This window comes from Tyto alba, unplaced genomic scaffold (genome assembly GCF_018691265.1).
Source record: "Tyto alba isolate M040663 unplaced genomic scaffold, T.alba_DEE_v4.0 Super-Scaffold_2, whole genome shotgun sequence".
Lineage (NCBI taxonomy): Eukaryota > Metazoa > Chordata > Aves > Strigiformes > Tytonidae > Tyto > Tyto alba.
This window is the reverse complement of record NW_024881282.1, coordinates 25,936,578-25,961,513: the sequence shown is the minus strand read 5'-3', so window position 1 is coordinate 25,961,513 and position 24,936 is coordinate 25,936,578. Positions and strand designations below refer to the sequence as shown.

General features: G+C 42.8%; 2 protein-coding genes and 1 long non-coding RNA gene across 11 annotated transcripts in view; 2 read left to right on the top strand and 1 right to left on the bottom strand.

The window, feature by feature from the left end:
* The window catches only part of NBEA (neurobeachin), a 518,250-nt gene that overhangs the window by 150,120 nt on the left and 343,194 nt on the right, over positions 1-24,936 (bottom strand). For 8 of the 9 annotated variants that reach the window (XM_042793373.1, XM_042793375.1, XM_042793376.1 and 5 more), the window contains 2 exons: positions 24,656-24,799; positions 9,288-9,424 (listed from right to left, as the gene is read on the bottom strand). In XM_042793373.1, the coding sequence (XP_042649307.1) occupies positions 9,288-9,424; positions 24,656-24,799 (281 nt within the window). Of the gene's footprint in view, positions 1-9,287; positions 9,425-21,424; positions 21,464-24,655; positions 24,800-24,936 lie in introns of all 9 variants that reach the window. The other variant, XM_042793382.1, reaches the window with a different exon arrangement.
* Positions 1,396-4,889, top strand: LOC122153477. The gene is made up of 2 exons (XR_006165394.1): positions 1,396-2,790; positions 3,527-4,889. It is a non-coding gene; the product is annotated as an uncharacterized LOC122153477 (long non-coding RNA).
* On the top strand, positions 5,075-7,258 carry MAB21L1 (mab-21 like 1). The gene has a single exon (XM_009976222.3). It carries the CDS (start codon positions 5,290-5,292, stop codon positions 6,367-6,369), a length of 1,080 nt encoding a protein of 359 aa, XP_009974524.1. The 5' UTR covers positions 5,075-5,289; the 3' UTR covers positions 6,370-7,258.

Genomic DNA, 24,936 nt, shown 5'->3' with positions numbered 1-24,936 from the left:
ATTTTTTTCCCTGCTTGAATGTTTCTGCAGTCCTAGCTAAAATTAAACTTGTGTAAGATCCATGTTTACTTTTGAGATGTAACATTTTAAAGAAAACAAATCTATTACTGTTTTTTCCCTTAACAAACTGCAGATTAGAGGAATTTAAAGCATTAACAGTTCATCCCTAAGACCTTGGATGACAATGTCCAATACTAATGCAAACTCTTTTCATGTTTGTTGGTTTTATTTTATTTTTATTCTTAAGGGGAAGAGAACACATACACGTGTTAAGTTTAGTACTAATGAATGCTGTGTGCTGCGAAAAGGAACTATATCACATTTTTTCAAAGCAAGTAAGAAAACATTTGCAGAAAACTGTAGATAATGGAATGAAAATGTTTGCATACCTAATTATACAGAAACTTATATCCAAAAATCGAAGTAATGAAATGTGCGACGTCATTAAAATTGAACTTTTGTAAACACGATATCAACTTAGATTTAAACTTAACTTTTCATTTGTTCCTAAAGTTGAAAGTGTAGTGAAAAAGTAAACTACAAATAATAGTACAGAAAATTGCAGGTACCATCAACTTCTGTCACAAAAAAAAATAATGCTGTGTATTTTATATAATCTGACACTTAAAGCAAACCCAGCACAAATATCTGTCTTTAGTTTTCCTACTTGAAAAAAAGTAAATTTATTGTTGCTGGCAGGATGATATGGATGAAATAACCAGGATGAATTGAGGGGGGGAGGGGAGAAGGAAGAGCCAAGAAATCAGATACATTCAATGAGCCTTCAAACTCACTTCAGCAGTAGGGATAAATAATTCAATCAGCTCAGCTTCATTTTTTTTTTTTTCAGCTCCCTAGCGCAATAGGCAGATATTAAAAAATAAAACTTTAAAATTCATGAGTAGTTGTGTGCGGAAAAACTCTCACTATATAATAAGAAATATAAAGTGATATCAATGCAAGCACTTTTTGTGTATACACATCTGCATGTGCATTTTAACTCATACTTTTCACCATATGAAAGGGAATTATTGGTGAAATTTGTATATGTCAACTTTTTTTTTTTTTTTTTTTTTTTTTAAATTACATTTTAGGGGGATGGGAGAGTACCTGCAGTCAAAGATTTTCAACACCATTTGGCTTTTTGGCTAACATGAACACTACGTGACAAGGCGCTGTAGGTTGAAGGATTTGAAATAACAAGCAGAGTTCAACAAATGCTGCTATAGTACTCCCTAATTAGGGGAAAATATCTAGAAAACAGTAATTTGGTAAAAGTCACCAATATCATATGGTACCATTACCATGACAAATGATCAATCATCATTTTAATGAGGTGATTTTAATCTCAATTTTCCAGAACAACTCAATACATATAAAAATAAAACTCAGTGATGAAAAGGTGTTCCTTCCTTTTATAATTTATGAAGGGCACATTAATAAATACAGAGAAAAACTAACTGCAGTAAGTGGTCAAAAGCTTTGAAAATATTAATATTTGATATCATACGTAGTCAATCAGACAACCATTTTGGAACCTAAACCGAAGCACCGACTTCTTGTCATGTGAAACAATCAGGTCACCTCAGCAGTTACATTTCGGTGGTTGACTGGTGTCAGCGATGCCTAAATCCAGAAATTTTCAAACTATCAAATGTTTATGGTGTATGTGTGAAATGAAATGCTGTAGTGCAGTCAACAGCAACCTTTAGTGCCAAACATCACCCAGCCAAGACTAAGGCTAATATTCCCCATAGGCACCAAGATACAATAAATGCATATAACCTGCACTACTAGAACTCATAAGCTAATCTGAGCATTATATATTGAAAGCTCTGATTTAGGATACAGGACGCGATTTTTATTTAAATTCATTTTGCCACCTTATGAAAATTAAGACTACTGACAGCTTAAAGGTACGACCTATCGCCTTTTGCCATTAGCAACTGGATTTACCGAGCTAAAACCCACGGGGCAAAACCAAACAAAACCTCGCGCGAAACATTTCCACCGTGAACGTGTCGCTCCGCTGCAGCTGAAGCGATGAGAAGTTGGACGGGGCCGGGGTGCCCCCTCCGCGGGCAAGGGCTGCTCCCTCGGCGGGGACGGGAGGAAGGGACAACCTTTTGTCCGCCCGCTTTAACTTTCGTTTTTACGCGGCGCCGGTCTGTAACCTCCCGGGGAAGGAGCTCTTTCTTATTTAAATCGCAAAGAAGCCGCCCCCGACGAGGCAGGGCCGGAGGTTTCGCGCCGGCCGCCGCCGGGGCCGAGCAGCCGCCGCCGGGGCGGGGATCGGGGCGGGGGCCGGGGCCAGCACCGCCACGGGCCCTTCCCCCGCCCCGGGCGGTCCCCGGGAACCCCCCCCCCCCCCCCCCCCCCCGCCGCCGGAGTTGGACCCAACTTCGCCGCTTTTCCTTCCGCCACGCAGCCGTGTCCCGCTCCGGTCAACGCCGCGCCCGTGTCTGAGGACAGGGCATCGCCCCCGGCCCCGAGGGGCGGGCGGGGGGGTTGGGGGGGGGGGGGGGGAATCGTCCCGGGCCCCATCCGCGGGGCCAGTTGGGGGGGGGGGGCTGTTGTGCCGGGCCGGCGAGGTGCCTCCCCCTTCCCGGCCGCCGGGGCCCGCGGCGGTGCCGCCGAACCGGCTGCGGCCCGCGGAAAGCGGGGGGGGGGGGGGGGGGGGGGGGCGGAAAGAGGGCCAGCCCCCGCCGCCGCGGCAGGTCCCCCCGCACCCGCCGGTAAGAGAGGCGGGGAGGCGCCCGCCTGTCCCCTCGGACGCTGACGAGAACCCCTGTAAGTGCCTGCTCGGGGGGAGGAGGGGGGGAACCGGCCCCCCGGGAGCCCGCAGCCGAGCGGCCGCGCACGCCGCCGCCCCGGGAAGGGGAGTGGGGGTGGCGTCACGGGGGGGGGGGGAGGCGGCAGCCCCGGGCCCCGGGCGGGGACGGCGGCAGCGACCGGCGGCTGCGCGGCTCGGGAGGCGCCGGGACCGGGGGGAGCCACGGGTGTCCCGCCCGCCGCCCGGCCGGGAAACTACCCGGAGGAGGGAGAAGAACCGGGAGGAAACGAGCTCCATTTCGGCCGAAAAGTCCAGGGAGCGGCCGCCCCTCCGCCGTCGGCCGGGGGGGGCTGCGGCCGAGAAGAGGAAAAGCTTCTCCGGGACGACCTGTCACCTGCAGTTTTTCAGCGAGGCGCCCCAAAACAGCCCCGGTCTTGCTTTACTGATGGGCAGAAACTGATTCCCGCATCAGCTGCCGCCTAGGAAGCGGCACGGGGAGCGCCCGTGTCAGCGCCAGTTCGAGCGAGCCATGCACAAAGTCAGAAATTCTTTGCTACGCTCAATAAAGTTGGTCGCATCGAGACGTTGAATAAATGTCGTGAAATGTTCTTTGCGGTATGACTTCTCCTTAGCGATAGATATGCCTGTGACAGTTACTTTAAGAATTAGTAATCGGGCAGTAGACTGACGATTCCAAGATATTAAAAGCTTTGCTTTTTTTTTTTTTTTTTTTTTTTTTTTTTTAAAAAAAAGGGTGCTCTTGAAGCGAAGCTCAGTAAATGCTGCAAAGCAGAAGAGTTTGCCACTCCAACTTATTTGCAAATAAAGGTCCTGATTACTAACACTTAAAGTACCGAAGGCGAAATTTGCTAATTACACATCACACACACGAAACCCCAAACTGTCAGATTAGTAGCATGCCAGCGTGTTTGCAGTTGCTAGCATCCCTCCCGTGTGCACATTTACTAAACGCAGCTTGCTAGCAGAGCTCTCTATACGATAAATCGTCCAGGTTTGAAATTAATAGATACTTATAGTGCGTCTCAAAAAGCAGCTGAACATCCACGCTTCAGAACATATTGGAGCGCTATACGGAATATAAAAACGAAGCTTAAAATTGGCAGATGAGATTTACCGCTCATATCTGCTACTTGGTTTCTGGAGGGAATGTGAAAAAGACCTGACAGATACATTTAGCGATTGATTCTCCCTTCATAAGGTACAAACACAAAAAGCAAGGCAGAGACAATGCCGAAATGCATTAAACCTCAAAATCGATTAGAGCCCGTCAAAAGATCTTTTAAAACAATACAAATCGTGGACTTGTGCGTAATACTTTATTCCAAAGGACACTAAATTTGCCGTGAATCTGCTGCCTTGTTCACTGGCCGGTTCACGAGAGAAAATAAATAAAAAATTAAAAAAAAAAAAATAAAAAAGCAACACAACAACTTCTCGCTTGCAGTTACAGACAACTAGCAGGAGGAAAGGACAGCGTGATGTGACGCCAAGTGTGAGTTAATGAATTTACGCCTCTGCTCCTGCGGGAGCGAGCCGGGTCTGGAGCTCCCTAGCTGCTGGATGCCCATTAATACACCTGCATTCCCGCCTCGGCCGTGGGGAGGCACGCAGGGAGCCAGTGCGGAGCGGCACAGTTTTGCCAAGTCCTTTCGAAACGTCAATACCCTTCAAGTTACACCCAAAGGAGAGGGATTTCTCTTGATTTCCGAGCGTACAGATGACCGGGGCGGGTTTTCTGCCAGTAACCTTCTACCTTTTCTATACGTGCCTGCGTGTGTGCGTGTGTGTCTGTGTATACATATCTATCTCCTAGAGAGGGATTAATTAGCCGGGTTTGAGCTGAAAGAGGCTGCAGTGACGAGCCCAGTGGCGATTGGCCGCCCGCCTGCCTGGCCCTGCCTTTATAATTTCCACACGAGTGCATCTGGGCTCTTATACAAACCAACAGCCAGCTTCTTCTGACATATACACACACACACACACACGGCACTTTTTTCCACCCTCTGATTAACCACCCTGCACACACAGAGTGATTACTACGGGAAAACGTAAATAAATACGAAGAGGTTTTATTATTTTGACTACTGGAAGCCTCGCTGTGTCTCAGTGCAACTTTTGTTTTTCTTGCTGCTGGGGAAGGTGCAGCTCTCGATGCTTTCCTCTCACTCACGGACCCTTTAAAAAAAGGGGGAGGAAAAATATCGCCCCCTCCAGTCCCCCGCCCGCCCCCCCCCCTCCTCCCCCCCCACCCCCTACCCCCCCCACCCCCCACCCCCCCCCCTCCCCGCCACACACACTTCAAGACGGCTGATCTAAAAAAGCAGGAAGAGAGCATCTGAGGAGCAGCAGCCCCAGCGCATTTTGCAAAACATTTGTTACATTTCAGAGTGCGGCAGCCTGTTTCTCCTCTGAAGTTGGCTCCAGCCTTAGCAGCCGCATTGGATCCCACAGCCTATTGCGAGACTCCGGTATACAATCCGGATCTCTGCCCCAACATGATCGCGGCCCAGGCCAAGCTGGTGTATCATCTGAATAAATACTACAACGAGAAATGCCAAGCCAGGAAAGCTGCCATCGCCAAAACGATCCGAGAAGTCTGCAAAGTGGTGTCGGACGTGCTGAAGGAGGTGGAGGTGCAGGAGCCTCGCTTCATCAGTTCCCTGAACGAGATGGACAATCGCTACGAGGGGTTGGAAGTCATCTCCCCCACGGAGTTTGAAGTCGTGCTCTATCTGAACCAAATGGGGGTTTTCAACTTCGTGGACGACGGCTCCTTGCCGGGCTGCGCTGTGTTAAAGTTAAGCGACGGGCGCAAGAGGAGTATGTCCCTCTGGGTGGAGTTCATCACGGCGTCTGGCTACCTCTCCGCTCGCAAAATCCGGTCCAGATTTCAGACTCTGGTGGCTCAAGCCGTGGATAAGTGCAGTTACAGAGACGTGGTAAAGATGGTGGCGGACACCAGCGAAGTGAAGCTGAGGATCAGGGACAGGTACGTCGTGCAGATCACTCCGGCGTTCAAATGCACGGGGATCTGGCCGCGGAGTGCTGCCCACTGGCCGCTCCCCCACATCCCCTGGCCGGGACCCAACAGGGTGGCGGAGGTCAAGGCGGAAGGCTTCAACCTCTTATCCAAGGAGTGCCACTCGCTGGCCGGCAAGCAGAGCTCGGCCGAGAGCGATGCCTGGGTGCTGCAGTTCGCGGAAGCCGAGAACAGACTGCAGATGGGCGGCTGCAGGAAGAAATGCCTCTCCATCCTCAAAACCTTACGGGACCGTCACCTGGAGCTGCCGGGCCAGCCCCTGAATAATTATCACATGAAGACTCTGGTTTCCTACGAATGCGAAAAGCATCCCCGCGAATCGGACTGGGACGAGTCGTGCCTGGGGGACCGGCTCAACGGGATTTTACTGCAGCTCATCTCCTGCCTCCAGTGCAGGAGGTGCCCGCACTACTTCTTGCCCAATTTAGACCTCTTTCAGGGCAAACCTCACTCGGCCCTGGAAAACGCGGCCAAACAAACGTGGCGACTGGCTAGGGAAATACTTACCAACCCGAAAAGTTTGGAGAAACTTTAGAGGGCAACTATAAAATCCACCTGACCGATAAATCTGCTTATTTCCCGATGAAGTTTAGGCTGCCTGTTCGAAAAGTCAAATATTTCCACTTGACAATGCAAATAATATTCTCTTTTAAAAAGGAATATAGCTTAGGCTCTTCAAAAAGAAAAGCAAATAAGAACAGCAAGTACCGTTCCTCTTATCTTCGTCAGAGTTTCGCAGTTCCCCGTAGGGAAAAGGAAAAAAAAAAAAAAAAAAAAAAAAAAAGAGAAAGAAAATAGAACGAAAAAAAAAAATTATGTTACCTGGAAAGGAAAATTGGCCGTAATTTAACGTGATTGTTACCATTCTGCCTAGAAATGGTACCAACGGATTATAACAAAACTCGGTATTTTTATGTAAACCCTCTGTGAGTAAAAGCTATTTGGATATGCCACCTGAACAAACCCTAATGTACCTTTTAATTTGTATCAAATATTGTGATCTCACATTGTCTTTGAAATTGTGGATGTTGGTGTTTTGTGATTTGGTGAACAGAAGTTAAATTGCCATTTTTGGATACTTCAAGGACATTTTCTGCTAAAGAGAAGATACCATTTAAAAAGGTAGATTTTATCATGGTACTTTTGTTAATTGTCTTTTGAAGTGTCTGAACTTAACAAGTTTACATTTTTCGTTTCATATATATTGCTTGTTCTATTTCTAACATTCCATAAATATACTTGAAATGTTATTTAAATATATTCAAAAGAAATTTGGATTCTGCTTATATAATAACGCTTGAATATTGGAATTATATATTTGAAAATGCACTTGAAATACACTGGATAATTACCTTTTGTGATTTAGATTTTAATTTCTGTTGCTGATTTATTTAATTACAAGCTAATAAATGAAGTAAAATGCATATGGGTAAGCGTTTCAATATTGGATTAAGTTTTCTACTTGAAAAAGCAGAGGCAGCTATGTTTTGTGAATTTTGCCTTTCTGTGGACAGTTACTTAAATCCAGTAAAGCAGAAAACTTAAGGGCAGCCGCCTGATTTTGCATTTTGAATAGTTTTGTAGAACAGGGAAATACTGGTGGTACAAACACAGTAGAATTTAGCTCCAGATGACCATCAGCAACTGTCAGACACCGATGCAGTTATTAATGCAGTAACACTCTTTCAGCCGTCAGAAAATAAATCTATTTTCGAAGGCTCTACTATACGGCACTGATGTGTTTCAGCTCGGTTTCAAACAAAGCTGAGGAAACACAACACAGCCCTGAAGCAGTCAGTGTACTGAGTAAGCAGTGAGCCTGATAAAACTAGCATTTTGGCGCAAGTAGTAATAAAGAAGAAAATAAAATTTATAGGTGAAAGGTTCAAGCCGGCACCAATAAAGTGAACAACAATAATGCTTCTGACCTACAAATCCGATATGAATGTGATAACATTGCCAGTTGCACTCCCAGAAATCAAGCCCCTGCTCTCCCAGGGAATTCAGAGGGAATAACATGTGCGTGCCTACAAAACTGCAAGCGATCCAAAATTGCCCATCCGTACTGCAACGCCTGGTCCTTCTCAGTATGCATTTCTTTAAAGCGGCTTTAAAATCAAAATGCAAAATAACAACGCGGGTTTTGTTTAGTACCCTAAACAGTCAACAAGTGCTGAAAGAGGCCGATCGCCTGTGTAACACCCACTAGCAACTCTTTCCAGTGGGTGCACTTTAACGAAACCGTTAGACCCAGCAATTCTGACAGATTTTTTTTTTTTTCCCCCCAGCACTGTGAAGAAATTTCCGAGTTTGAGAAATTAATCATCAAAGAGAAATCGCCTTATTACAAACATATTCAGACGAGGTCGCTAGTATTTTCTTGGAAATTATTTATGATATTTATCTAGGGAAAAAACAAACCAAAACAAACCTAAAACAAACCGAAAAACAACCAGAACCAAAGCACCCAAGGTGTTTGTAAGGGTACCTCCCCTATTTTCTCTCTTCTAACATTTCACAGGGCAATAACAAAGAAATGAAGCAACAGTGATATGAATAAAAGGAGATGCAGGCGAGAGGAGCGCCCTGTAACCCTCGTCCCTTCCGTATGCTCCCTCCTCCCCCCGTGGCAGCCCCCCGCTCCGTTCCCGCGGGGAGGAAGCCACGCAAAGGTTTCTGCTCAAGTCACGCACCCCTGCTCTGTTGCGGCTGGGCTGGAGGTTTTCGCGGGGGGGGGTGGGGGGTGGGGAAGGGGGGGGGGGCGGCGCTGGGGAATTGGTAGTAGCAAATGACTTCAGAAAAAAACAGAGCTTTCCCAGGAATCAAGTCTTGGGTACATGCCTGTTTCCCCCCCACCCCACCCCTCCCTCCCTCCCTCCTTGGTTTGTTGTTTGTCTTTTTTTTTTTTTTTTTAATTTTATTTTATTTTCTCTCCCCAGAAAATAACCATTAACTTGCATTTCAGCAGTCAGAGTGTTTACCAAACGCGCCGTATATTCTTACATGGAAACTAACGTTCTTGAAATAACGGGATTCTCCCATGCCCTCGGAAGGGGTAAAACCCTCCGCTTTGCCTCGGCCAGGCTGCGGGCTGGGACTGCAGCTCCCTCCAGGGATTTCAGAGCAATTGGCTTAACTGCTAAATCTGACCACGTTCATACAAAGGCACCGAGCGAAAGGCTGTTGGAAAACGCGCACGCTGCCGTAATAGAGGATTTAACATCATTAATACATTGCTGTTTTTTGTTTTCTTTTTTTTTTTAAATATATATATATACATATATATACACACATGTGTATATATGTGTGTATATATGTGTGTGTGTGTGTGTATATATATATATATAAACGCAGGGAGAGGCGGCAGACGGGAGCGGAGTTTGGAGGGAGGGGGGCGGCCCGGGCACACGCGTGCGGGAACCGGCACCGGGCCCGCCCGCCCGCCGCACTCACCTTGGGGTCGATCTTCTTGAAAGCCGGGTCATCCTCGTCCACCTCGAAGTAGATTTCCGTGGTGGTGATGGAGAGCGTCCCCTTGGCCACCACCACGGGGGCGATGAGCTGTGCCGGCGTGCTGAGGACCACGGGGCCTGCAAGGCAAGGGGGCAGCGGCGTCAGGTTGGAGGCGCCCGGCCGGCCCATCCCCGGTGGCCCTTCCCCTTCCCTCCGCCAAAAGAGCGCCCGGCGAGTCCCCTCAGCAGCTCCGCTTGTAACCCGCCGGGAGGATCCCCCCCCCCCCGCCCGCGGTCAGCGCTTTGAACTCCGCGGTCAGGACGAGAGGCGAGTTCGTGAGCGCCGGGGTTGGCGAGATAAATCAGCCGGGAGCGAAATTCAGAGGGGTTAGGGTGAAAAATAGCTGTCTCTCAGAAGTAGGGCCCTTCTCTTTTCCTGCCCTTTTGCTCCTCGTTAACACTATCGCTGTTTATGGGCGATAGCGGCGACTCGTTACGCCCGGAGCAGAGCAGCCCCTTGCCCCTGCCCGCCGCACCGACCCTGCGGGCATTGCTTCCAACTCCGCGTCCAGACCTCAACTCCGAAAAGTATCGCGAAAGATTATAAATTTCTTTTTTTTTTTTTTTTTCTTTCTTTCTTTCTTTCTTTTTTTTTTTTTTTTTTTTTTTTTTTTTCCCCACCTACTTCAATACCACACGCACACAAAGGCTATCATTGTTAAATATATTTACGGCAAGAGCATTTTTATTTCAACTTGCTGTCACTTAATCCTTTAAAAATTACCCGAACAACATTTCGCTCAAATATGTTCCTTAACGAGATGCTTGCACGGGCACTGAAAAGACGGGATGGGGAAAACCTATGGTAAAAGGCAGCCTTCTCCGCACAATTTGTTAGGTTTTGATTCAGGAAAAAACAAAACAAAACAAAACAGAAAACCAAAAAACAAAACCAAAACAAAAAAACCTTCTGCTTTAATGCAAAAGACAACAGAGGATCACTTTTTCACTATCTTCTCTTCAACATGAGTGCACTCTACTAATGAAGCTGACAGTGTCGGCGTTTGGGAAGCTCACTTGCTCTAATTAAAAGAAAAGATTAAATATAAAACACTTCTAGATTTAACCACTAAAGCGTGTAGGGTAATTTGTATCCACACATATAAAACACACACATCCGCATGCGTGCACACACATCGGACATACAAATAATAAAAGCCTCAGAACTGAGAAACTGGGTCCGACATCCCCGCCTGGCACACCTTTTAGAAACCGGCAAACTGTTCATCTCAGTGAGTGCTTAAAAAGGGGTTGGTTGGTTGGTTTGTGCAGTCAAAAAGATCTCCTCTGCAAGAAGGAAGACCTGGCTCAGATGGCAGAGTGTGCCTGCGTACGCTCCCCTCTCCGGGGACGAAGGGAGCGCGTTCGGGGGGCCTGGCGCGGCCGAGGCCAGGCCCGGGCTGCAGCTCCCACCCAGGCTCACAGCCACGGGGGGCAACCCCTCCTCCTCCTCCCCCAGCACTGCACTCACACTTTACTACTAGGTCCCGCGAGCAACACTTCGTATTACTCCCTTTGCCCAAATTAGTCCTGTATCGGTGCATCTAACTGTCACGTTGCGAATGTTTTGCTTTACTGTAACACCCAATTTGAGACCGTATTGCACAATGTTTTGTCATTTACGCTGCAAAATAAATGAAGAGGAAGGCACGGATTTCTGTGTGTACAAGGGGAAGCTAAACCGCCCAGTTTCAGTGACAGCTTTCAGCAGCCCAGCGTGGCAGGCTGGATAATATTGATACAAACTCTATTTTCTTTCATTTTATTGTTTTCCATCTCCTAATAAACCGGGGTAGCCTCTTGACCCTAGTCAGCTGATCGGAATCACATGCGCCGGGCTTGCTTTGCTGCCCTCCCCGTCTCGCCTCCATCTTCTCTCCCTCCCTCCCTCCCTCCCTCCCTCCTTCCCTCCCTTCGCGGTGAGCACGGAGCCGAGCCGAGCCGAGCCGAGCCGAGCCGAGCCGAGCTGAGCCGAGCCGAGCCGAGCCGAGCCGAGCCGAGCCGAGCCAGCCCAGCCGCAGGCTCCGGAGGGCAGGGCGATCGATCCGAAACGCCGCTTTAAAGCCTCATCAATCTTCATCTAGGTTGCTCAAGTAATTACGCCCGATTCCCTTGTACGATTACAAGTGGATTTGGGTTTCTATTCCCCAGGCCCCCCTTTCTTTGTGTTTACAGAAGGGGGGTCCGGGCAGACGGCGGCTACTTGCCCTGCAGAAGCACTTGCCCTCCCCTCGCCCTTCCCCGCCGGGCGGCCGGTGCTTGGCCCGGCGCACGGTGATGGGCTCCCGGGCCTTTGTGCGGGAAGAAAAGCGCCTTCGGAAGGTGCATCCTGGAAACCACCCGATATTCTATCATTTTAAGGAGGCGTTTGTGGGTTTTGCCGAATCCCAGAAGGAAGACCATCAATTTAATCCAATTACCTCTTTTTCCCTAGCGTTGTGCGGCTAAAATAAAAATAAAGCCACCGCTATTTAATGGTCAAAAGGCCAAAACCTATCATGTGGCATTCAGGAGAAAACAATAGGTGCACCCCGGCTAGCGGGTGTGCCAGCAAAATGCACTCAACGTCCTGGAGGAGGGGGCAGAGCTGCAAAAGCAGGGGGTGGATGTGGAGGGAAAGGGGACATTCGCTTCTTAGCCTGCTACTGAATGCAGGGGAGATCGGGGATTTCTGCCTTCCTCCTTCTCCTCCCGAGAAAAAGCTCTGAGCTCCCAGACCGGTACCTTGGCATCTGCCCTGTGTTCTGCTCAAATGACACCCTAGATTTGTTTCAACGTAAACATGTCAAGGGTATTAAAACGCGACAAGGAATAAGCGTTATTGTACTCTCCAGATGAGAAAACGTTTGTTTTTTCTTTTTCTTTTTTTTTTTTTTTTTTTTTTTTTCTCCTCTCTTTTTTCTTTTTTGGTAAAAAAAAAAAAAAAAAAAAAGAAACAGAAATCATAATAAACAGTGGTCAAATTATGGGATTTCAGGGGAGGGAGTGCTCAAACTAAGTTAAGAAAATCTTCGCAATTTTTTTTTTTTTTTTTTTTTCCTCCTGAAAGCACAAAATGAAAAAAATATTCGGTATTAACAGTGTGTCATTTTTACACTTGTCCTTTGGAAATCTCCAATTACAACTTCCAATTCCATAGCATGTTTAAGGAGCACTGAGGCTTTTTGTTGTAGCCTTCAGGGAGCAAACCAGCCACTGAGAGAATACGAAATTAATCCACTACAGCTATAGAGAGAGAGGATTATGTTTTAATCCCCTTTGGGACAGTCTCCGGATTTTAAGGATCCGATATTAAAATGTTTACATAGAGCATAATCAAAATACTGCAGATTTTCCATATGGCAACCGAGCTATCGGGAGGCTTTGGATCCCCCCTTCCCAAACCCAATTGATAATCTAATGAAACAAAAGCCGGGCACACCTGAGCCAGGAGCCGCGGGACGGGGCTCATTCGCATGCGGGGAAGATAACGAGCCCCGGCTTCCAGCTTCGCCCCGGCCCCTCGGCGAGCTGCGCTTTTCCAGGGGATGTAAATATTCATTCCCAGCGCGGCTCTGGGAAGGGGAGCGCGGCGGGCTCTGCCCGCGCCCGGGGCACCGGCGGCGGGGCGCTCCCCCCGCCCCCCCCCGGGAACCACCGGGCGCTCCCCCCGCCCCCCCCGCCGGGACCGGGACCGGGACCGCCGGCAGCACCCGGGGCACGGCTCAACCTGTGGCTGCTCCGCTCCGCCGAGCAGCGTGGGGCCGGCGGGGAGGACACGGCCGGGAGTCTAAGCAAGAGCATCCTTTTTTTTTTTTTTTTTTTTTTTTTTTTTTTTTTAAGGACCGTTTCGTTGCCTCTTCCCGACCTCTCGGAAGCGGTCGGGGCGGCCCCGGCAGAGAGGCAGCGACCTAACAAAGACGTTCTGGCCTTAAAACCAGAACGGGAATCACTTCAGATCCACAGGTCTTGTAATCTGTTCGGATGGGGTATTTTCCGCTTTGCCTGGTCCCTGTGGTCGGCACATGTGATTTACATTTCTAAAATAAACGCTACCGCGCATATACATGTAAAAATAATATTTTCTTTCCGAAAGTAAATGATTGTGGGATTAGAAGGTCCCAGTGAATAAAAGCAGAATGTAATCTCTCTCCTCCTTTCCATTAATTTTTGTAAAACAGCGACGTCAGTCCTTGTATTTAGTTCTTGTATTTAGCTCTTGTAGTTCTCAAGTTCAAGTAAAGAAAGTCAATGCGAGTGAAAAATACTATCAGGTGAAAGAGTTTGCTATCTGCTAAAGCAACACCGGTAAAATTACACCTTTTAAGGAAAGACCCAAAAGAGTGGTATTTTGAACTTGTTATTTCAAACATTTTCATTTTCATAAACTGTCATTTTTAACGGAAAGAGCTAAGGATGTGTTCTATTTATGAGCCTGAAAATTACACCGGAGGTGTATTTGCTAAGATAATTGGCCATAATTACTCCTAAATAGGATAAAATATATGCTTTTATATGCTGAATTATGAAAACAAGCAATTTACCTGCTGCAGACTGAAGAGTCTAACTTTTAAAATAATATTTTGCTGATTACTTATAGATCAAAAAATACGAGCTGGGACAAACACTTTGAAAACATCCAATCAGCTAGACCAACTTAATTTCACAATCTAACGGTAATTATTATGGAAAAAAAAAAAAGTGGTGAATATTGTCATGTTTAATTTTTGGCTGGCACTGTTTTAAAAGAAAAAACATATGAATTTTTTTTCACATACTGTTTAACATGGAAAACACAAAACAGATTAACTGAAACTAATAAATTTACTATGTAAAATAGTTTGCATAAACTACAGTTTGTAATTTGATAGGATACCTAAGCAAGGATTTTAAATATTAAGAATAATTATTAAAAATCACTCACAAGGTACCTGCTAAAAGACAGCTGAAATTCCCTTAGCACTTTAACTCTAAAACCAAGTGTATCTGACACTGGCTTGCATTTAAAATGACTACAAATCCTTATACTTGAAACAACTTACACATAACACACACTCGCGCACACAAAAACTTCAGTTTCTTGTAATATAAATCACAGAGCATACAAGCAGGCATACATTACAGAGCATACATTACAGGCATAGGCACCAGAAGCCTTTGGGAAAAGCTCTGTAGCCAGAAAAATATTTCACCAATTAACATAATCTGTATAATACATGCACTGGCATGTAAATAATAAGTAAACGATGTAAGATTCCTAAAAAACAATTCACAGAATTTAGCCTTTTTTTTTTTTTTTTCTGTTCCTATTGTTGTCATAAATCTGATCCAAACTACCCTTTAAAAATACTTCTGCAGTAAATACATTGAACTTACATGAGGATGGCTGCCCCCAATTTGTTCTTCGCTATGGCAGATACAGGGAGTAACTCCTTCACTCAAGCCAAGGTTTTTATAAGAATGTATATATACAGCTCCCTTTATGTATCCAACTTCCAACAGTTTCAATAAAGAGTAATTTGCACAACTTTCTGATTGCAAAAACCAGAATCTAAGCCTAAACATGACTATAATCTTGTTTTTCTCCTCCGCCACCGAATAACAACCCCAACTCATTTCCCCTGTTTTCAGAGATATCCAAGCTTACTTTGTTGGCTTTTTACTCTTGCACAATCATATGTTTCATATTGTGAGGGAGGGATTGATTTTTATTGTTTGTTTAAATGTCATTGCCAGTGTGGATAGGCCCTGATATCCAAAATTTTCCCCACTTTTTCCCCTTTCCTCCATAAAGCATGTAAAACTACTACTAACATCAAAGATCAACTTCAATGGTCTTTTTCAAGAACAGTAACTAAACAATTACAGCAACTCAATTCTCTTAAGTGGTGCCATAACAGCAAACAAATGTGTTTGATTAACAAGTAAATGTAAATAAAAATAATCTTACATATTACAACTGTGAATAAAATAGTAAGAAAAAACTACATTTTTTTTTATGAGGTTGTGAAAATAGTTAAAGATAGTGTTGATTATGGGAAAAAAAAAAAAGTAATTTTCTCTCAAACACATACATACTTTTCGTACATTTGAATTAAGTGGCATGCACCTCCACAGGTAAATTATTATTTGAATTTCATACCTTCCTGGTCACACTGAAAAAATATAGAAAATAGTACTTCTTGCTGAGGGAAAACGTTTCACAGTATTCCTAGGAATAAGTATTTCTTTCTATTGTTCAAAGCATGACAGAAAGCAACCCCTTAATAGAACGGTTACAGAATATGCAGAGAGAAGCTCAATACCATACCAAAGTCAATCTGACTAAGTATCTTCTCACTGAAGGTTCCACAGAACAATTATCTGTGTGTCTAACAGCCTAAATCAACTCAGAAATTCAACCTTTGTCCCCTTTTGCAGGTAAAGTCTGATTTGCTCTGTGGCATACATGAGAACCTCTGAACTGTGCTCGAGCTCCCCGTGGCTTACGTGGGTTTAGTATCATTCCAGGACGTGTTTGAGCGCCAACCTGCCAGATGATCAGGTATTAATAATAATCAAGACTCCCCTTAATGATTTACAGCTGGACAAGAACTTAAATATTTGGGATTGGGACCTCACTACTGCAATGCATACATTTGCCACTTCAAAATTAGATTCATACAGTGTGCTCTGCCTGAAGCTATACCTTGGAAGGACTGAGTAATTTAAGCTGGTTTAGAAACGAAGAACTTGATTATTAAGCAGTACATCCAGATGTGAGTATACTGCACTAATGCACTATGACCCGCACTATCTTCCTCCTCATTTTCAGGTAAAATTTAAGGTACATTTTTCAACCTAGAAAACCACAAGCGATGCTGAACATGCCCACATAAGTGACAGTTTTTCTCTGAGAGAGCCACTAGAGCTGTCTATTTAATCAAAAGCTAACAGAAAAAACACACCTCAGAAAAGCATATTTAATGTTAGAAGAAGAAAGGAGAAAGCAGAGGGAGCATCCTGCTACAGCAGTATACCACTGAAACTGGAACTCACTGTGATGAGTCAGGAACACAAGGGATCAAATCCCAGTTGCCAGTCTGAGAGAACCAGACTTGACAGGTCCCTTATACGGTCCAGCCTGTGTACCTTGTCATGCCAGCAGAGCCCAACTGATCAGAAATAAAATGAAAGATGGGAGCCCTCAGCTTTCATTTCTTCTAGTCTCCATTCTGGAAAAGCTCTTCAGGATAAACTGTAAGCCTTGTACTTCTTGAGACCGTACTGAAAGGAAGTGTTATGTTCAGATAGCTTTTAATAGTTAAACGTTCACTTATTTGGTTAGCTACTGCTATATGTGTGTGGGAAGAAAGAAATAAGTTGCTGAATCAGTGTATAACTTGCTAGGTATATTTGGAAGAATCATTTAAGATGCACTAGTTATAACTTCAAAATTTTTTGAAAATATGAGTATCTCTAAACACCACCAGAACCAATGGAGAATGTTTTCTAGCGTATCTGTGTCTACTGGTTGATTGCATGTTTTCCTTTCCCACAGTCAGGGAACTTCTGAAGACTCTCCCACAAAGAATCTCTGGTACCTAATAAAAGGAGAACTGATGTGGCTGGCTCTGTCATGTAAACCTTTTTTCCTCAATAACCTAATTTAATTGCAGGAATTTTAACGCTTCTGAAATCCTTATTCCTGTGTTAAAAGTTAGTTCAAAATGGCTTCCACGTTCAGAAGTTGCATAGGGGCTGACAGGGGATGCTCACATAAAACTCTTTTCTTTAGAAATCCAAGCTAAAAGAACTCACGTAACAGGCCACCAGCGAGGACTGTCCAAATGCACTGGATGAGGCCACCTCTTGTACAGTTTCTGGTTAATGAAACCAAGACTAACCAAACTGTCTTCTTGACGGCATTTTTAGCTTGCTTCTATAACACCAGTGGGAGAGGGGGAGGGAAGGCAAAAAGGCAAAAATCCTGTTTATAGGCCAGTGAAAGTGCTTAGTTTAAACATAGGCACTTTTAATACAGTTCTGGATACATTACCACCACTAATCTACACAGGTCCGTCCCTATACGTCCTTATGAAGATTACAGGGATTTTTATATGGGAACTAATTGCATGGTAAAGATGAAGTAAGGTGCAGAACAGTGGAGCCTGGCTTCTTATGTCTAGGCCTGTCTTTTTGCAGTCTCTCTCCTATATATCGGGTAGCTCACCAGCTTGAGCTTTGATAAACTAACCAGTTCCATCCAGGATGTGGTACCTTGGGGCAAGGGAGAAGCTACAGACATATGCACTCGACAAGTGTGCAGTCGTAGGCTCCAGTGTAGTCTAATTTTGTAGCCTTGGAAATTTCAAATAAAAAGAGTTTTGCAAGTTATGGGAAAACCCCCCAATTTAAATAGACTGGTATGAGTGGACGGTAAGAGCACATGAAGCATTCTCAGAGCCATTCATAAATGCAAAACAACCAAGTTTGAATTGACATAATTTTCAAACTTGGAAAGCAGGAAATCCAGCTGCCATTTTAAGTTGAAGATGCTCAGACCTAAGAGTGTGGTGTAAAAAGGTGCAAAGAGAAGAGCTCTTCAAAGCTGTGCTTACTAGCACTATCATATGTTACTGACAACTACCTTATAAAATATTAAGCTATTTTGGATAGTAATGTGGAAAAAATGATTAGAATAAACACTGAGATGTCTAAAAATAGTAAGTTATAGAAACTGTAAGGCTTTTTTTTTGTTTTCAGTGTGAAAGCCAACTACATATCAGAAGTATAACTGTTTTCAGTTTATGCCTGAATCTATACTCTAAATTAAACTCATACAAGTATGTTTTTCTTTTTTATACTTAGACTTGAGGATCAAAATCTGAATATATAATAAGGAGAAACTATGGAAATCTGCCTGAATTAAATTTCCATGTTTGGAAGTACAAGGCTTGTGTGGTTACGTGTCTACCATAAAAAGGGAAAAAGAATCATTCTTCTTACACATTCCTGTCCCTTCCTCAAACAAGCAACTCCCCCCAGTGAAATTCCCATCTTGAATGTTAATTTGCAAGAAAATTGGAGTTTGAGGGGAGAAAACTACTCAGTAGTGCATGTTGAATTCAGTGAATAGTTTCCATTGAGAAGTTTGAAAAACTAGGAGAAATATTAAGACTTCTTTTTGTGTTTTCTAATGATTGTTATTTAACTGACATATTTGTGTGTGCACATATACGCACATACATACTTTATTAAAGAAAAAAACCGATAAAACATGGAAAAACTTACAGTACCTTAGCCACCTCCATACAGAGACAAGAAAGAGAGTGAGAGAGAGTGCAAGAGAGAGGAGAGAGAGGAAAAAAAGAAAGAGAGTCACTCCTACATCTGACTCTGGAAGCCCCAGAGGTGCTGGAGGCTGAGAGAGAATTGTTCGGAAGCATGACTGCATATTTGTTACAGTCCTTCCTGGGCTTCCCCTGCGGTCGCTGCTTTGTGCCCCCCTGGGCCCCCGCCGACCATCAGAGCCACTGGACTACGGACGGCAACCGCTGCAGCAGCAGGAGAGCCCGCGATGGGCGCCAGGGCCCTCCCAGCCTTGCAGGAGAGAACACACCAGGGAAGGGGGAGAAGGGTTGGGGAGGGAAGATGAGGAGGCTCTCGGAACCACCGTCATGCTTTGCTCTCCAGGAGCCGAGAGGGACGAAGATGATTCCTCTCCTTTCCTCTCCTCCAAACCCCCCTGGGTAAGGCTGTGGTTGCTGCTGCAGACAATATAATGTGCTATTTGGTCCTTTATTTCAACCCATTACTCTGACAGCAGGTAATGTAACGAAATTTTCTCTGTTTGGCCACAAATGATGCTGCTTTTTGCCTGCAAAATCTAGTAATTTGAAAATCTGCCTTCTCAGTAGAGGCCCAAGTTACTGTTCTTTTCTTTAATTAAGAAAATCTACTGCTTGTCTAACTCCATTAACAATAACAATAGAAATGATCCTACATACCTTAAAATCATTTTGAGATGGCAACAGAAAAAAAACCCAAGAAAATATGCCCCTTCATTTCTCCTTAGAATAGGTAATAAAAAGTTGCAAACAGCTTTGCTTACCAGAGATTGTCTACACTGGTCAACTTCTGTAATGAAAATTCAGTGCTAGATTTTGGTCATAAGAAATGTTACTGCAACTAAATATGTCTATGTGTAAGTATTAAATGCATATTATTTATGTAAAGATGATTCAATTCTATTTAAGTTTTCCATCCCAAATACTTACTTCGTGAGCTTTTTGTGGCTTTAGATGCAGTTTCCTGGTGTGTTAGTGTCTTTATTACTGCATCTGGCCCTATGTAAGGCTTCAAAATAATTTCAGAAATGTAAATGAGTCCTTTGTTAGAACCTGGAATAGAAAATTTCCCTAAGGGCTAAGTGATTTATTTCTTTTTAGGTACTGCTATACAACTTTAACTATAACTCTATGTAGTAGAACTTTCGGCACTATTCCAATTTCCTCTAATGACAGCGTCAAGTATTTTTTCAATTGGAAATTGCTGAAAATCGTGATGATTTCTGTTAGTTTGTCTGAAATAAGACAAAAGGCTTATTTTGCTTAGGCCACAAACCAGATGTTGATAATGTTTGGTTACCACCAGTCTTGTCTGGACTTCAAACAGATGACCTGGAAGTGAAAGGTCTTATATCTCATTAATAATAATACAAGCTGTCAAATCCTCATGACCTAGCGTGTTCCTTAGCACAGGGCAGTAAGTCAATACACTCAGCACACTACTAAGAAGTCTGGATAGAGGGCTTATCACATTTAGCCCTCAAGCCAATGTAGCTTAGCTACCCATGCTGGCTTGGATGGAAGATCAGCTCTTATTTAGCGGTATTAATGCTGCTTTTCAGAAATATTTCTGTGCTGAAGTTCAGAGTTGCTAAAAGTTAGGGCAGTGATGAGATGCTGCATCTCACTCAAACCTTCCTGGCACATTTGCGTTACGGGGGGGTTCCTTCCACCTAGAGACAGATGGCCAATATGAAGGGAAGATTCTGTTGTGAGGGTTAAGATATGTTAAGACTAAAATGCATTAAAGGCAGTTAGTGGCTTTCCTTGGGTTTATTTGGATGAGTTGCTCAATCTCCTCACATAATGGAGTGAATAATATGTATTTATTCTTGCAAGACTGTTGTGAGGCTGTAATTTACCATGGCTTATGAGGAAGTCAGATTCTGAGTTGATTGAGCCCATGCAAGTAACCAGACACATGCCTGGCAAAGCCTTTTGTCTTCCTAAAATAAACCAAGGCGTCATATCCTCCTATCTTTATTTCCTTTTTTCTTTCTAGAACCTACTCTTTAGAGAGTAGCAAAAGACTTGGTCAGGGATACTTTGCTTGGCTGGGCCTTATTTGCTGTTGCCACCAGCCATATGACAAAATAGATTAAATGTGCTCCAGTTACAGAACATGTATCTTTCAAGAATGTCATTAAGGCTAAATTCTGCTCTCGGATGCACACAAACAATTCTCAGCAAGTCAACTGCAATTTCACAACAAAGAGAAGAGAACATACTTTTAAAGTGTAAAATTCATAAAACCTGAGTGGGGTTCAACATTTATTCTGTTTTTTGTTTTTTTTTGTTTTTTTTTTTTTTTTTTTGTTTTTTTTTTTTTTTTGTTTTTTGTTTTTTTTTTTTTTGGTTTGTTTTTGTTTTTTTTTTTTTTGTAATGTCCTATTTTAAAGCAATGCTTTAAAAAAAAGTTTTGGGAAAGAATATTAATTATCTATTAAAACATACTTCCCTTTGAGAATGCCAGCTTATGATATTAGAACACATACACATATTTTTCATTTTGAAAAAATCACCTACTAAGCAGAAGACAAACTGTTAGCAAATTTTCATTCTCAGGCTCATAAAAGAAAAGGTAAGTATTTCAGAGCCCTATTGCAGCATTAGAAAATAACAAAGGAAAAGGAAAAGAAAATGAGAAGAGTTAGTAATGTCAACTCACTACGGATTTGATTGTATGACCCACAGATTCACAATGTATTAGAAAACTGTTAAAATTGACTGGGCTATCTCAATCATTAGTTCTAACAGAGATGTGACTTGCCTCTTGAAGTGAACAGTCTGGGAAGAAAAGGAGCTAAAACTGAAACAGAAAAATGTAAAATATTTTAATACGCAAATGCTAAAATAAGAACAACATCTTTTGATAACTCATACTGTAAGACAGTTAAAATACTGCTTTAGTTAAAAATCCTGATGCAAACTTAGAAGTCATAATTCTAAAACCATAATAACATGGAATCTGATTTTTATATTTTATTAAAATGCTACTTAATATAATGAAATCCAACCAACTGCCATTGCCACATATGGAATACTAAGATTATACAATAAAAATATTCAGACTATAATTATTTAAAAATTCTCCATCCCATATGTAATTTATCAAACTGAACTTTACATTGATTTGTGCCACATGGCTGATGAAAAAATAGAGTCTCTGGAACAAAAGGTATGTACAGATAACTTTGTATGAACAGTCTCAATCTGTTTCAAACTTTTTTTTTTTTTTTTTTTAGCTTAACCTCACAAATCAAAATATTGTTATATTTATATTCTCCTAGTTAAAAGTTTTATAAAACCTAAGGTCTTTTCTTTTTAAAAGGTGCCTTAGTTTCATGGAATAAACAAGGTTAAATTGGTTTAGTTAAATGCGGACAATATTAAATCAATTTAAACCTGGTTTATAATGATTTTGTTTAATTCCTATCCCTTACTGAGACAATTCAAATTGTTGTAAACCAGATTTAAATTGATTTAAGCTTTAAAGTTAAATTGGAGGCATATCTGAATATAGAAATTTCTATGTGTCATTCCACTTTGAACAGTAACTAGGTATAAATGATGCAGTACTATACCATAACTTGATACATCTCAAAGATTTCCAGATCACATACATTGAATCTACATAACTCTCTAGAATTTGACAAGAGTGGACAGTGTGGCTTTATTGGGACCTGCTCTTCAGAGCCGTTAGATGTTGTTCTAACCTTCTTAGGCATAAAACCCACCTTCCTTGCCTACCGCTTTTCTTGATCTCAGTTACTGGACTCAATTTTCAGAGTCACATTGTATATACTGAGAACTGTGGAACACAGTGACATCATTATATTCCAAATCATGCAGAGAAACAGTGGATATGGAGGGATTCAGGTTTTTTTCACTGATGGGTAAAATTTACAGAAGACACATACAATGCCGTGTAGGGCTACTAACTCTCAAAATAATTTCCGCTACAAAAATGAGCAAGAGCCAAGTAACAAAGGCTGCAGTTAATCTGATAGAAAAAAAAAAACAAAACACAAAAAACCTGAGTTAGTGGATGTGGGTTCTTTTCAAGAAGTTCACAGTTTTTGATACACATAGAACACCATTACCACATCACCTCACCACACTTGGAGGCACCTTGCTTGCCCTGTTAGCATTGGTAGGGAACACAAAGGCTAATTTCTGACAGTGTTGGGACAGACATCATGCCAATAATTCTAAAGTTAATTTGTTTCAATTTCTATAACTTCTGTTTTTCTAATACTGACAATGTCTCCCAATTTCTACAACTGTAAAAGCAAAGGACTAAAATTACTCTGTCATGTCCTGAAGGAGCAGGGGATGCCGTCTATGTGATCTCTAGTAAAAGGGTACATTGCATATTAACACTTCAGGGTGCACTGAAATACCAGTCTTTTGCAGAGGGATGTAGCTATAGGGATTGTACTGCATCAGTGTGTTTGAATGAAATGGCAGTGTTGGGGCATATATAAAAACTTCATAGTTGACTGTGGGATTTTCCAGACTGGGCAAAAATTTTTCATGTTCACTTTGCAGTTCTAATCAATATTTCAATGTAAATGCATATTGGAGCCTTTAAACTATAGCTACTGTTTGCATATTTATTTGGAAGCATTCTTAAATTTAAGAACTTAGCAAAAGCAGTGCTGAGTTTTCCTTCTAAAGGAGAAGGGGACATCCATCAAATTATCCCACTAATGCTTCTGCTTGATGCACTATTTTATTGACTTAAGACAACAGTGTCTCAGCGATGATTAGCTGCAGGTTGAGAAAGCAAGCAGACTGACATATTAATTGTGATAATCATATACTGAAGGTTGCTCTGATATAAAAGCATTTACTTTCCCCCTCTGCTCTGCTCTAGTTTCAAAGTATGCGACTAACTTCCATATAGGCATTTTCTGCTTTTTAAAATTTGATTCTTTATTTTTTGTTTTGCTTTGTTTTTTTCTTCACCATCCACTTATGATCTTTGCTACAGATTTCCACTATGGTATCAGAAGAAAGTGCAGGAACAAAGACAGCTATTTTAGGAATTCCGTTATGCAGAAAAAATCCTGAGACATCACAAAACTTTCCCTTAGTGGAGTAGTTTAATAAAGGTATTCCTAAGTAAATGAACCTAAAAATTTTCATATTGCAATTTCACAGTTCTCACATTTTTATATTCTCTGAGAGGAGAGTATATTTTCAACTTTCAACATATCTTTCCTTCCAGACTACTTCCCCAGAAAAGGTAGTAGTGCCTCAAGACAGGGCTGTAAAGGAACCTGCTAGAAGACAGATAAAATAGAGACTTCACTGTATACCTTCACCCAGGGAGAAAGAACCAGAAGGGCTCTCTCATGTATATATTTACAGAGGATTCATTCCCAGCTTGTATGCTAATTAACAAAGTTCATAGCTTGGTTACAGTTTCATTCCTTCTTAGTCCTTGCTTACAACAGGCAGCTTCTTTCCCTCGCTATGACAGATGGGTTGAGATACTGCACATCTCCCTTACTCCATCACTGAGAGGAGTGGGTGCCAGCAGGAACACAGGAGTCTCTCCACAAGCTGCGTGGCACTCGGGATCAGGTCATGAATGCACACAACCACACTTTGACTCACAAAACCCTGAACTGTGGAATTAGCCTGCATTTATATTTTAACAAAAAAAAAAAAAAAAAAAAAAAAAATGTTCCACAGTGGTTTCACAGAATTTTCACTAAGTCATGGGCAGTAATAAAAGCACTTGAGGTATTGCTATTTCTCACATCTCTGCTGAAAAACACTGCAATGGACACTTCTAATCATGCTTTGTAATCAGTTCCCCTAGTTCATGGAAGTAGGACATCATATTAAATCTAGAATACAAAGAATCTGTTTGTACTGTAACTGTACGCTTAGCTGTCAATATTAAGACACTAACCACAAAGGTTAAGAACTAACAAGGTTAAAAGAGCCTTTTGGCTCATATCTTAGTTGTAATGAAAAGTATAATTACCTGCAAGGTTGTCAATCTCTTTCTCCTGGAGCAGGCTAACAGCATCGTCATCTCCTTCCAGCATAAGCTCTGTTTCTGCATTCTGATTTACCACAGCTTGACTTCGGAAAGTTTTCTTTGACTTCACTACATCCTCTTCAGTGCCTAAAAAAGTTACAAATGTTGTGAATTTAGCTGAATAATATTTCACATATAAACCAACCACAGTCAAGTAGTAAAAAAATACATTATAAATCAACTTTATCAAAATAGGGAAGGAATATTTTCTAAGGTTTACAAAA

Bases quoted from the DNA above. Each gene is read 5' to 3' on its own strand.
- MAB21L1 (XM_009976222.3), top strand. From the start codon at position 5,290: ATGATCGCGGCCCAGGCCAAGCTGGTGTATCATCTGAATAAATACTAC.